Genomic DNA, 13,156 nt, shown 5'->3' on the forward strand with positions numbered 1-13,156 from the left:
AAAAATACTTGCCTGCTCTGTGCAATGGTTTTACATAGAGCAGGTCCGATCCTACTTTTCTCTGGTTCCCAATCGGCGCTCTTGGTTCCTCCACCCACTTGCTATGGGGGCACTTGTGCATACTCGCTCCCAAGCCATGCTCTGTGTCCATAGGACGGGACTTGGCCCCACCCAGTCCTCACTGGCTGTGATTGACATCAGTGGGAGCCAATGAGGAGGCAGAGATCCAGGGCAGCACATCACTGGATCGAGATCATGCTAGGGTAAGTATTTGTGGGGGGGGGGGAGCTGCACACTGAAGGTTTTTTACCTTCATGCATAGAATGCATGAAAGTAAAAAACTTCTGCCTTAAAACAACTTTAAAGTGCACCTGTAGAGCAATAGAGCGAAGCTAAACTTTCATCTTAATGAGTGCTTACCTAGAGTTTCTCCCTTTTTTTTCTGTACTTTATAAGACTCCCTGCAAAACTTATAAAACTTTTGAATTTGGACAGGCTGTAAATGATGCAATTTTATTTCCTGCAACCACAGGTTGCAGGAAAGAGAATCGCTCAGATCCCTCATCAACAGTCAATGTTGATGGGGTAATCCCTCCCGCAGTGCTGTTGTGTACTGCTGGCAGGAAGCTGTCCCTGCTGGAAGAACAAAATGATTATTGCTAGTGGCTAAAGCTGCTGGAAATAATCACATGCTAGAAATCCGACATGCTAGTTGTACCCAATTTGATCGATGGATGGACTTGTGTGCAATCAGCCTGCCCATAAATGGATTAAATCTCGGCTGGTCCCTGCTGAATGAGATTCCAACTATCTATGGCCTGCTTTAGACTTTAAACCCAGCCTCTCCAAATGTAGCCATCCCCTTGTTGATGATGTGGACACCCAAACCTTCCTGACCCTCTCGGCACATTCTTCTGCTAGTAGGCTGGTGCAAAAAAGAAGGCAAGATACTGACCCTATTTGTGTTAAAACTTTTTAGTGAAGTTAATTAGTTAATAATTTAATTAACCTAATTAACTCTTCCACCCACCAAGTATATCCCACCTGGGATGATTCTTACCTTCTTGCCTGATCCAGCAAATGCTCCTGCACCTGCAACAAGCTTTCAGCCAATTTCTCAGGATATTCCATATGCATGTTACAGCTCTATTCCTATTAGTTGATGTACTTACAGTATCTCACAAAAGTGAGTACACCGCTCACATTTTTGTAAATATTTTATAATATCTTTTCATGTGACAACACTGAAGAAAATACACTTTGCTACAACGTAAAGTAGTGAGTGTACAGCTTGCCTAACAGTGTAAATTTGCTGTCCCCTCAAAATAACTGAACACATAGCCATTAATGTCTGCTGGCAACAAAAGTGAGTACACCCCTAAGTGAAAATATCCAAATTGGGCCCAAAATGTCAATATGTTGTGTGACCACCATTATTTTCCAGCACTGCCTTAACCCTCTTGGGCATGGAGTTTCCCAGAGCTTCACAGGTTGCCACTGGAGTTCTCTTCCACTCCTCCATGATGACATCACGGAGCTGGTGGATGTTAGAGACCTTGCGCTCCTCCACCTTCCATTTGAGGATGCCCCACAGATGCTCAATAGGGTTTAGGTCTGGAGACATGCTCGGACAGTCCATCACCTTTACCCTCAGCTTCTTTAGCAAGGCAGTGGTTGTCTTGGAGGTGTGTTTGGGATCGTTATCATGTTGAAATACTGCCCTGTGGCCCAGTCTCTGAGGGGATGGGATCATGCTCTGCCTCAGTATGTCACAGTAAATGTTGGCATTCATGGTTCCCTCGATGAACTGTAGCTCCCTAGTGAGGGCAGCACTCATGCACCCCCAGACCATGACACTCTCATCAGCATGCTTGACTGTAGGCAAGACACACTTCTCTTTGTACTCCTCACCTGGTTGCCGCCACACACGCTTGACACCAGCTGAACCAAATAAGTTTATCTTGGTCTCAACAGACCACAGCACATGGTTCCAGTAAACCATGTCCTTAGTCTGCCTGTCTTCAGCAAACTGCGGGCTTTCTTGTGCATCATCTTTAGAAGAAGCTTCCTTATGGGACGACAGCCATGTAGACCCATTTGATGCAGTGTACGGCGTATGATCTGAGCACTGACAGGCTGATCCCCCACCCCTTCAACCCTTGTAGCAATGCTGGCAGGACTCATACGTCTATTTCCCAAAGACAACCTCGGGATATGACGCTGAGCACGTGCACTCAACTGCTTTGGTCGACCATGGCGAGGCTTGTTCTGAGTGGAACCTGTCCTGTTAAACCGCTGTATGGTCTTGGCCACCGAGCTCTAGCTCAGTTTCAGGGTCTTGGAAATCTTCTTATAGCGTAGGCCATCTTTATGTAGAGCAACCATTCTTTTTTCAGATCCTCAGAGAGTTCTTTGCCATGAGGTGCCATGTTGAACTTCCAGTGACCAGTATGAGGGAGTGAGAGTGATTACACCAAATTTAACACACCTGTTTCCTATTCACACCTGAAAACTTGTAACACTAACGAGCCACATGACATCGGGGAGGGAAAATGGCTAATTGGGCTCAATTTGGACATTTTCACTTAGGGGTGTACTCACTTTTGTTGCCAGCGGTTTAGACATTAATGGCTATGTGTTGAGTTATTTTGAGGGGACAGCAAATTTACACTGTTATACAAGCTATACACTCACTACTTTACATTGTAGCAAAGTGTAATTTCTTCAGTGTTGTCACATGAAAGATATAATAAAATATTTACAAAAATGTGAGGGGTGTACTCACTTTTGTGAGATACTGTACATGGGCCTCCAGTGGAGTACAGCTCACCCATAGGAAAGAAGGGGGGCCATTGGCATGCATGTGCAGTATGAAGAGGTGGTAAGTAGGACCTTGTTGGAGGAGGAATCGCTGAATTGAGAAGAAAGGTAAGTATTTTCCCAATGGGCAGCACTTAGCAGGGTGATGGAACTAATTAAAGGAAAAGTTGACCTTTAAAACAGACCTGCATTTGTCGATCAAGGGCAGCTTACTTTCTCTTAACAATCCTGTCACTCCTTTTGACAACCAGAGGTGAATAAAAATGCCCATTAATTTTTGTTAGGAAGGAGCATATGACTCGTTCCCCTTCCTCCCATTTGACCACACTGACGCATGGCAATCCTCAGCCCTGAGTTAGCGAATAAAGCTTATACAGTGCTTCCTCTCTTCTTTCCCAGCAGACAAACAGAGCAGCTCAAGGCAAAAGAAAGATATATGTAGCTTATGGGGACGACATTAAAGTGAACCAGTTTCTTTAACCTCCCTGGGCAAAGCACAGATTAAGGTACAGGATGCATATAACATATATGTGATTAAGCCTGTAAAGGTGAAACATGTCAGAAAGGGGTGCTCTCCACCCAGGCAGGGACAAGTTGCAATGCTTAAATGGCTGAATAAACCTTACTGGGCTGTGTGACGTTATTGGTTTATGCCCTCTTTTCTTCTGACATTGTATTAAATTTGTTCCTTAAACTTCCATGGGCAAGGCTCAGATTCACCTTAAGGTACAGAAAGCTTATACAATCTATTAAGAGCTTAAAGTAGAATTCCAGGTTACACCTAACCAGTCTTAAAAATGCTCCCTCCCCCTTCCTTACACACCTATGATGACTTACCTGTATAAGAAAGATGTATATACTTATCTATTGTCAGACCACTCCGGTGGGAGAGGAGAGAGCTCTTAAAAATGGGTGGAATGTCTTGGATGGGTGAATTCCCCATAGACTCCTATGGCCCATCTGTGGTCAGTGCTCCCTCCTTCCCTCTGCAGTTGTCGCTGGCTGACACAGGATAATGTGACTGGACTGGAGCGGGCTAAAAATTGGTAAGTATACAGTGTATTCATACCACTTGAATTTTTCCACATTTTGCCATGTTACAACCAAAAACATAAATGTATTTTATTGGAATTTTATGTGATAGACCAACACAAAGTGGCACATAATTGTGAAGTGGAAGGAGAATGATAAATGATTTTCAATTTTTTTTACAAATAAATACCTGAAGTGTGGCATGCATTTGTATTCAGCTCCCTTTACTCTGATACCCCTAATTAAAATCTAGTGGAACCGATTTCTTTCATAAATCACAGTTCGTAAATAGAATCCACCTGTGTGTAATTTAATCTCAGTATAAATACAGCTGTTCTGTTAAGCCCTCTGATGTTTGTTAGAGAACCTTAGTGAACAAACAGTATCATAAAGGCCAAGGAACATGCCAGACAGGTCAGGGATAAAGTTGTGGAGAAGTTTAAAGCAGGGTTAGGTTATAAAAAATATCCCAAGCTTTGAACATCTCATGGAGTACTGTTCAATCCATCATCCGAAAATTAAAAGAGTATGGCACAACTGAAAACATACCAAGACATGGCCATCCACCTAAACTGACAGGCCGGGCAAGGAGAGCATTAATCAGAGAAGCAGTCAAGAGCCCCATGGTAACTCTGGAGGAGCTGCAGAAGTCCACAGCTCAGGTGGGAGAATCTGTCCACAGGGCGACTATTAGTCGTGCACTCCACAAATCTGGCCTTTATGGAAGAGTGGCAGAAATAAAGTCAGTGTTGAAAGAAAGCCATAAGAAGTCCCGTTTTCAGTTTGCAAGAAGCCATGTGGGGGACAGAGCAAACATGTGGAAGAAGGTGCTCTGGTCAGATGAGACCAAAGTTGAACTTTTTGGGCTAAAAGCAAAACGCTATGTGTGGCGGAAAACTAACACTGCACATCACCCCGAACACACCATCCCCACAGTGAAACATGGTAGTGGCAGCATCATGTTGTGGGGATGCTTTTTCTCAGCAGGGACAGGTAAGCTGGTCAGAATTGATGGGAAGATGGATGGAGCCAAATACAGGGCAATTTTAGAAGAAAACCTGTTAGAGTCTGCAAAAGACTGGAGACTGGGGCAGAGGTTCACCTTCCAGCAGGACAACAACCCTAAACATACAGCCAGAGCTACAATGGAATGGTTTAGATCAAAGCATATTCATGTGTTGGAAAGGCCCAAAGTCCAGACCTAGATCCAATTGAGAATCTGTGGCAAGACTTGAAAATAGCTGTTCACAGACACTCTCCATTTAATCTGACAGAGCTTGAGCTATTTTGCAAAGAAGAATGGGCAAAAATTTCACTCTCTAGATGTGCAAAGCTCGTAGAGACATACCCAAAAAGACTTTTAGCTGTAATTGCAGGGAACGGTGGTCCTACAAAGTATTGACTCGGGGGCGGAATACAAATGCACGCCACACTTTTCAGATATTTAATTGTAAAAAATGTTGAAAACCATTTATCATTTTCCTTCCACTTCACAAGTATGTGCCACTTTGTGTTGGTCTATCACATAACATCCCAAAAAAATAAACTGACATTTTTGGCTGTAACATGACAAAATGTGGAAAATTTCAAGGGGCGTGAATACTGTTTCAAGGCACTATTTATGTATTCTTACAGAAGTTAGCCAGCTTAGGTGTTAGGAGGTTTGGTGTAGCCTGGAATTCCACTTTAAGCTGACTATGGGGGAGAAGAAGTGCAAGATTTTCCTAAAGGAAAAGTGTCAGCCACCATTACTTGCTTGTATCTGAGGGTGAATGTTCTAGAGTTGCTTCACTACTAACACACCCCTGATAAATACATGTTGGGACACCTGGTGCGTCCACACCCATTATGCACATACTTCCAGGTCAGTAATTTCTCATGTATAGATGCCAGGACTGGCATGAAAGGGCGGCATTAAAGGGTTGGCTTCCACTGGTGAGAAGGGGTTAAACTGTAAACATTAGTAAAATTGCAAAAATCGAAATTAAATTGTAAAAATGTTCCTGACTGAAAATATTTCAAAACTTTTTGTAAGGTTGGAAGAGAACTATGAAATTGCCGAGGGTGTTTGCATCCCCAGAAGTGCCCTTTATATGCACTACTTGGATTTCTGTGAGAAAAACGACACACAGCCAGTGAATGCGGCAAGCTTTGGCAAGGTAAGCGCAACATCTAGGGCTATAAAATACATTTTAAAAAAGTGTGTTGGAAACTGATTTTTAAAATGAAATTGCCCATAATTACTGTGGGGGAATTTGTCAAAACTGGAGCAGCTGTGCATGGCAACCAATCAACTTCTATGTTCAGGTTAATCACTAAGGCCCTGTTCAAATGGAGCTGACTCTGTGAACAGATCCCTTGTGAACAGGGATGGATGCCAGTGTGTTGACATCCATGCTCGTTCTGTTTCTGGCCAGCAGACCCATGTAAGCTCTATGGGTGGCTAGGTGTAAATATCAGGCTGCCTGTGATCTGGTCCACAAAAACAGAAAAGGGCGGATCTGGAGTTAGTCATGTGTAAACAGACAGGAGTTCGCTTACATCAGTATCCATAGGGCTGCATGGTCCTTCTGATTAGGTTTTCCTGAAAAACGGACATGCGGACCTGATCGGAATTGCCATGTGTAAGGGGCCTTAAAGTGGAATTCCAGGCCATACCTAACTAGCCTTAAAGGGTAACTCCACTTTGGTGGGGAAAAAATAGCAAATAAAGAAAAAATAATATAGCACATATAATTGTGACACTAATCATGTTGTGAGTGAGTGTTATTAAAAAGGACCTTTCCTTTTCAATCTGCAGCCAGTGTAATTTTCTGAGAATGCGTTGCAATATGGCTACCTATAGTTGTTCTGTACACAGAGTGTGTACTGACCACTCCCCAGAAACATAATTTCTTGCTTGTGTGAATTTTCCCAGAAGTCTACCTAAGATACAAGTAAGATTTCAGGCATCCCCTGCAAGAAAACATTTTTGGAGAGATACTTTCAATAGGAGCACATCTAAAGGGATGCAGGCCCAGCAGATTTCCTCATTAGTGCCCTGCAGCTCTACACCTGACAGTTAATTATGAAACCACTCCCATTAAACCCACTCAGTACAGAGGCACAGACAAACACACATGGATTTCTTCAGAATAACAAAAGGTAGGAATCTGCAACAAAAGTTGTTATAATCCTTGCAATGTACATAGATCACCCGGAAGGGAATGTTTTTTTCTCAACAAAAGTGGAGTTATACTTTAAACATACTCCTTCTTCTAACACCTATGCTGACTAACCTGTGTAAGAAAGATGTATAACAAGCAAAATGTAACACTGTCCATGCTACATGCCAGATAAAACCAAGACCACCAGCAGTGTGACAAAAAAATTAAGCAAATGATAATTAATGAATATCTAACTATAGTTCTTTTACTTAGTTCCCTGCCTTGTACTCATTTCAATGGCAGAGGGGAGCAAGGGGCTAGTATCCCTGGGCAGCGGTCTGGCCGGCCTATGGTATTTAGGAGGTTGCCCTGTGACGTGCTGACAGCTTGAGAAAGGGGACCACTCCCCCGAAACATGAAGGCACATCCACCTGATAGTAGGAGTGACCTGTGTGAGCCCAGTAGCAGCATGCTCAGATGTGCAGGTGAGCCCAGTGTGGAGCTGAATTGTCTGCCTCCCTTCAGCCTATCAGCCTGCAGTAAAAGATTCAAACTTAATGCTGATCAACCACTGGACATCACTGGCCACAATGTGATCGGTTCTACAACTTCAACAATATGGGGCTGCATTCAAGGCGCTTTTAGTATATGAAATATTAACCATATGCAACCATTCTTGATTTTAATACAATCATCATTAAAGGTTTAACTGCACAAGGTGTGTCCCTCCTTTTCCTCTTGTTGTTTTTTTTTGCTAAGGAAGATGTATATGCTTGCCTATTTTTAGGCTTCTTCAGTCCGGTCATGTGACATGGCTCCCCTGTGTCAGCCAGTGACAACTGCAGGAGGGAGGAGGAAGCGCCAACAATGGATAGGCCATAGGAACCTATAAAGACGTCACCACCCCCAGGCGTTTAAGCGACCTCTCCTCTTCCCTGCAGCTGCTGCTGGCCGATACAGGGGAAATCACGTGACTGGACCAAAGCGACCTGAAAATAAGTAAGTATATACACCTTCTTACACAGGTTAGTCAGCATAGATGTTAAGAAACTGGAGGGAGCATTTTAAGATTAGTAAGGTATATCATAGAATCTCATTGTAAGCCTTGAAAATGAAAGCTAGAACCGGATTGGTTGCCATGCACATCTGCATCAGATTCTGCCTGCTCCAGTATTGATGAATTCCCCTCTATGTTTTTTGGCTTCTTAAAATTGGCATAGTTGTTTTGACAAATAAGATTTTGCCAACAACAATATTTTACATGTTCTATTCTGGAGTATATTTATTAGGCTGGGTTCACACCTTATATTGATGTGGCACACAGAAAGGGTCTGATGTGTCCCTGTTTTCCGTTTCAGGGACGAATCAGGCCCGAATTGCCTGAATTCAGACCTGAAACTGAGTCAAAGATGCACAGGACCCCTGTGCAATGCGCTTCGTAACCGCCTCAGAGATGTGTGAACTGGCTCCATTGAGAGCTGGTCACAATCTCCTGTCATGCGAATTGGATGTGGGGAAAACCTGCATCCAATTCACATAAGTCTGAACCCAGCCTCATGCTAAGTTATCAATAGAAAAATAATTAAATGGCATCTGACTAACTAATAGCTACTGATCTCCTATTTTCATTCCCCTAAACTTTAAACCTAACTTGTAATCTCAGCTAACCACTGCTCATCCACAAGGCAACTTGGGAAGGAGCCTAGGGCTGTCCTGGGGCCCAGCTACAACCTTTATGACGCTGCAGTAAACCAGAGGGATAGTGCAATTGGTCAAAACTGGGCACCTGCATATCTATTCACAAAGCAGGGTGAACAATTGACGCCTAAAGGGCAAGGGTCCAGCCAGTACAGAAAATGCAAATAGTACAACTTCTCTGTGGCTATTGTAGACCTTATCAATTTTCTTTGAAAGGATGAGGGATGAAGATGCTTTTTTGGTCTGAAAATTGATGAAGAGGGGTTGAAAATTCTAAAGTGATTAGGCTGATATTTTACTTGATATTGATGTTTTATTTGCTGTTGATAATATTTTGCTAACATTTATATATGGACATTGCACAATGTCATGTCTTCTGTAATACAGGCTAGATATAACTCTCTGCTTTGTATATAAGCATGATGCAGTGCCGTTTTTTTAAGTTACAACCTTTTACACAGTTCAACCACACACACTTTTTTTTGCCAAAGTGCATGCCACTTTCTTCCCACTCTATACACTGTTCTCCCAGGTTGACATGAGATGTATCAAGGAGATTTGTACATCCTACAGGGTGAGAGGGTAAAAACAGGGTGACGTCCTAAAATTTAGAGTGAGTTGACATGGCTACACGTTTGCTGTGACTCCCTTTGTGCACCACTAGTTGGTCACCCTAGTAAGCGTCTCTCTGGCTTGACATCTCTGCAGACCATTTATTTTAACAACAATTATTCCATAAATCTCTATGTGCATTTAATATTTTAGGAATGTTATTTACATGTTAAAGCCTCCCTTGTGTAGACACCCAAAAGCCCTGAGACTGCTACTGGATGCCGTCATCTTGGATGTGATGTCAGTGGGCCCAGCAGACTCCAAGCTGTCACTCAGGTGACATCTGACAGTACTTACCTTCATTTCTTCCCAGCAGCTACATAAAAGATTAGGAAGTTGAAGGGAGGAGAGGAGAAGCTGGGTCAGCGCAGACAGCAATTAGACACCCTTAGGAGAGAATAGGCCTATGATGTGCAAGCAGAAGCTGTGCTAGGGAATTGACTAGTCAATTGTTCTAGGAAGTTCAAAGGCACATTGCAAGTGAATAAAAAGAAATGTATGGAAAGGAAAAACACTGCAAATAGGCATACATTTATTAATCTTTTTTATGTTTTTACATTGATAACAGGGTTTCCTTAAGGTGCCTAAATACATAAAGGAATGTGTCTCTGTTTAACATCTTACTGTTTATAGATGCAGCTTTCAATAAAAATTACTGTTATTTTCCAAGATAACAGTATAGTGCTCAAAATAAAAGACATCACAGAATTTTCGCAATGTTTTGTGATGAAATGGGCTTAAAATAGCTCCTGATGGTTAGAAAGCTCCTTATAACTATCCAAAAAATGTTGTAGTACTAAAAGGCGATCCCTTGTTATTTGACTTTTTTTTTTTTTTTTTTTTACAGTCAGCAAAATAGAATAAAGTATAATAAAAAAAAAAAGTGACAGTATAAATTTACAGAACAAAAAAATCCCACAAAGGACAATAAATGATATGGACTAGAGTGGATAAGTGTTTGTTTTCAGGCAAATTTTGGTTAGGCTTGCTAAAAAAATGAAATTGAGGTTCTGCCTTGCTGGAATTTTGGCAATCAATATTTTTTGCGTTAAAATAAATCTCACTAAAAACACTCAGCCTACGATTTTCCATCCTAGTCCAAAAACATGTTCGTAGATTCACTGGCTTCCATCCACACTGGCCTCATAGTATGTATGGCTGTGGTAGGCCCATTAGATTCTAAGATCCTTCGTGGGGAACTAATGTTTTCACTGAAAAGGATAATGCATAATGCTGGTACTACAATAATAAGTAAAATAAATTCATAAATTCCCAAAGTTGGGCAACAGAGGCCTCAAAACTTGATTCTTCCCCTAAATAGGAAGCTGTATTGTATAACATTAGCGGTAAGATTCTTCACAGTGTAAGGCTTGACAAAAGACTCAGCAAAAACTTTCACTTTCTTACAGAACTTTCCTTTGATTTTCTCTTCTGTGTTGGCCTACTGCAACTTAACCATTCTCCTCCTGGACCAACCATCAACTCTCTGTGTTGTTCTCCAGGCCAATCTACCAGAAGGGGTTAAAAGAATTTGGCTATTGAGTCAAGGAATGTTAGATCAGTAGCTGGAACAGCATGGGGTGTTCTTATGGCAAGCTTCATTGAGTCCATACAAAAAAAAAAAAAAAAGAAATGGGCAAGCTGTCTGTCCATTTATCAAACCGAGCAGCACTTCATCCAACAAGTTTCCACAAATTTTTTTTATTTTTAAGTGTTTTCTGAGGTTCTGCTCCAGAAACAAATCCGGTACAGCAACTAGATGAGAGCAAGACCCAAAGCTTTGGTGCAGATGTGTAAATTAGACAGGCCTGTGGAAATTACATGAGTGATGCATTCTTCTTCTGAATGGCTTTTAATAAAATAAGCCCTCCGTTTTCAAACACAATGAATAGCAACATCTTGGAAATTCATCAAAACTGACTTTCTTTATTATTTTTTTTAAATCTGAACAGCTGAATGCATCCATCTGTTTGTCAAATGTACACGCATTTTTGAAGTAAGAAAAACAAAGTGTGAAAAAGTTTCAAGTGTTAGATTTATGTATTCTTGCATGGGTGATCTGAAATATTATAAAGCTGGAAACATCTTGATATTCACATTTTTTTTAACAACAAAGGAAAAGATTTTTCCATGAAATATGTACAGGCTTGTTGATTGTTAAGAACTGGATAAAAACTCAGTTGTCGTTTCAATGTGATTTTGAGAAAAATGAAATGTTGCTGAGGACATTTTTCTGTCTAGATTAAAAAAACATGTCACACTGTATTTTTGGCATCCATAGTTACTAATTTTGCTACTGATTCTAGGGCTGTAGGGGACAAGGGTGGATGTCACTCCTCTTGTAGAGGAAAAGGGTCTGAAGGTATAGGAGGTGTAACTTGAAGGGAGAACTGTGATTGGGCCATGCACATTTAAATATTTACATATTCTAAACAAACAGTAAACATGCCTTAAAACAAGCCCTCACTGACCTCTGTAACTTCAGACAATGTGGTGCAATCTATCCTTAAATTGTGTTATAGAATCATTAAACTAGTTTTATTTATTACAGATTCTTATATAGTGCCTTCCATTTACTCTCCTCTTTACCTATCTATTGTACATTAATATCAGTCCCTGCCCTCGAGGAGCTTAGTTTTGTCATGTCTCTGCACTCTGCTCTCTCCCTATTCCTGTGCATCTGCTCTATCCTCAAATTAGAGATTAGAAACCTGGGAGGCTGTCCACTCATTCCTGGGAGACTGTCCACTCATTCCTATGAGGGGGAGTAACATGAAATAATTTCATGAAATAATTTGTTAATGCAACTGAAAACACTGTCTGCTGTAGACTTTGTGTATTTAGTATTCTACAATGCCTACAGCTACAGAGGCTGGTGAGGACTTGTTTTAATGCTTTTTTTCTGCTTGTAAGAATATGTAAATATTTCTATGTCCATAGCGTGGCCACAATGCTACGTGATTGCTTAGTCAGGACCAAAGAGTGCCATTCCTTTTTTTGTAATAACCTGGATGCCTGTGCAAATACAACTTTAGAATGAATACAAAGCTTTTTTCAGCAAATATAAATCTGTCCAGCTATCAAGCTGCCTAAATACAGTTCTGTCTAGGGAAAGAATTTGCAGCAGAGGCTAGATTGATCCAAATTGTATCTGTGCACACTAAGGAGATTCACCATCCCTATTTGTCCAGGTGACTATTGTCACTAAAACAGAAAGTAAAGGGATATCAAAAATGTTACTGCTGTCACTAGAACAAGAGATGAGGAAAAATCTTCCAAAGGGGAACATCTGTTTTGCTGACAACTGTAAAAGATACACATGCAGTGAATTCTCCCACACTGCAAGGGTAAAAGCTTGGTATTTCTATGGGTATCAGAAGGGGCTATAATACTTGCCTGCTCCTCACTCCCGATGGGTTCAGTGCTGTCCTCTTCTCCCTGACTCTCTGGGAAGAGGGGGGTCCCTCAGTAACATGTACAATGCAGTGCTTTTAACCCTGCATTGTATGTGGAGGAGGGGAGCATGTGATCGTGGCTGAGAGTGCCTTAGAGAGGATGGAAGAAGCCTCCTGGAGCAGGAGTCTCAGGTAAATTTAACCAACAAGACACAGAAAGCAAAATAAAAAAGCCTGATGGAGTTTTAAGCCTATACCACTGTATCCAAAATTAATAAATATAGCTTGGACTATAGATACACCTCAAAGAATGGGTGTGTGACCTAATTTGAGGCTCAAATCATAGAAACACAGAAATGAGGTGCAGACTACAAGGAATTATAAAGTCCAAGATAATTTTAGGTGTCTCCTAATGTAGCAACAGTGTAACGGTTCTTTCTCAGCAACTGATAT

The 13,156-nt window shown here is 41.4% G+C and overlaps 1 protein-coding gene across 2 annotated transcripts in view; it reads left to right on the forward strand.

Annotated features, from left to right (window-relative positions):
- RFX4 (regulatory factor X4) overlaps positions 1–13,156 on the forward strand; it is a 145,383-nt gene that overhangs the window by 52,301 nt on the left and 79,926 nt on the right. For both annotated transcript variants that reach the window (XM_073621207.1, XM_073621208.1), the window contains exon 4: positions 5,888–6,011. In XM_073621207.1, coding sequence (XP_073477308.1) covers positions 5,888–6,011 — 124 coding nt within the window. The remainder of the gene's footprint in view (positions 1–5,887; positions 6,012–13,156) is intronic.

This window comes from Aquarana catesbeiana, linkage group LG03 (assembly GCF_042186555.1).
Source record: "Aquarana catesbeiana isolate 2022-GZ linkage group LG03, ASM4218655v1, whole genome shotgun sequence".
Taxonomy (NCBI): domain Eukaryota; kingdom Metazoa; phylum Chordata; class Amphibia; order Anura; family Ranidae; genus Aquarana; species Aquarana catesbeiana.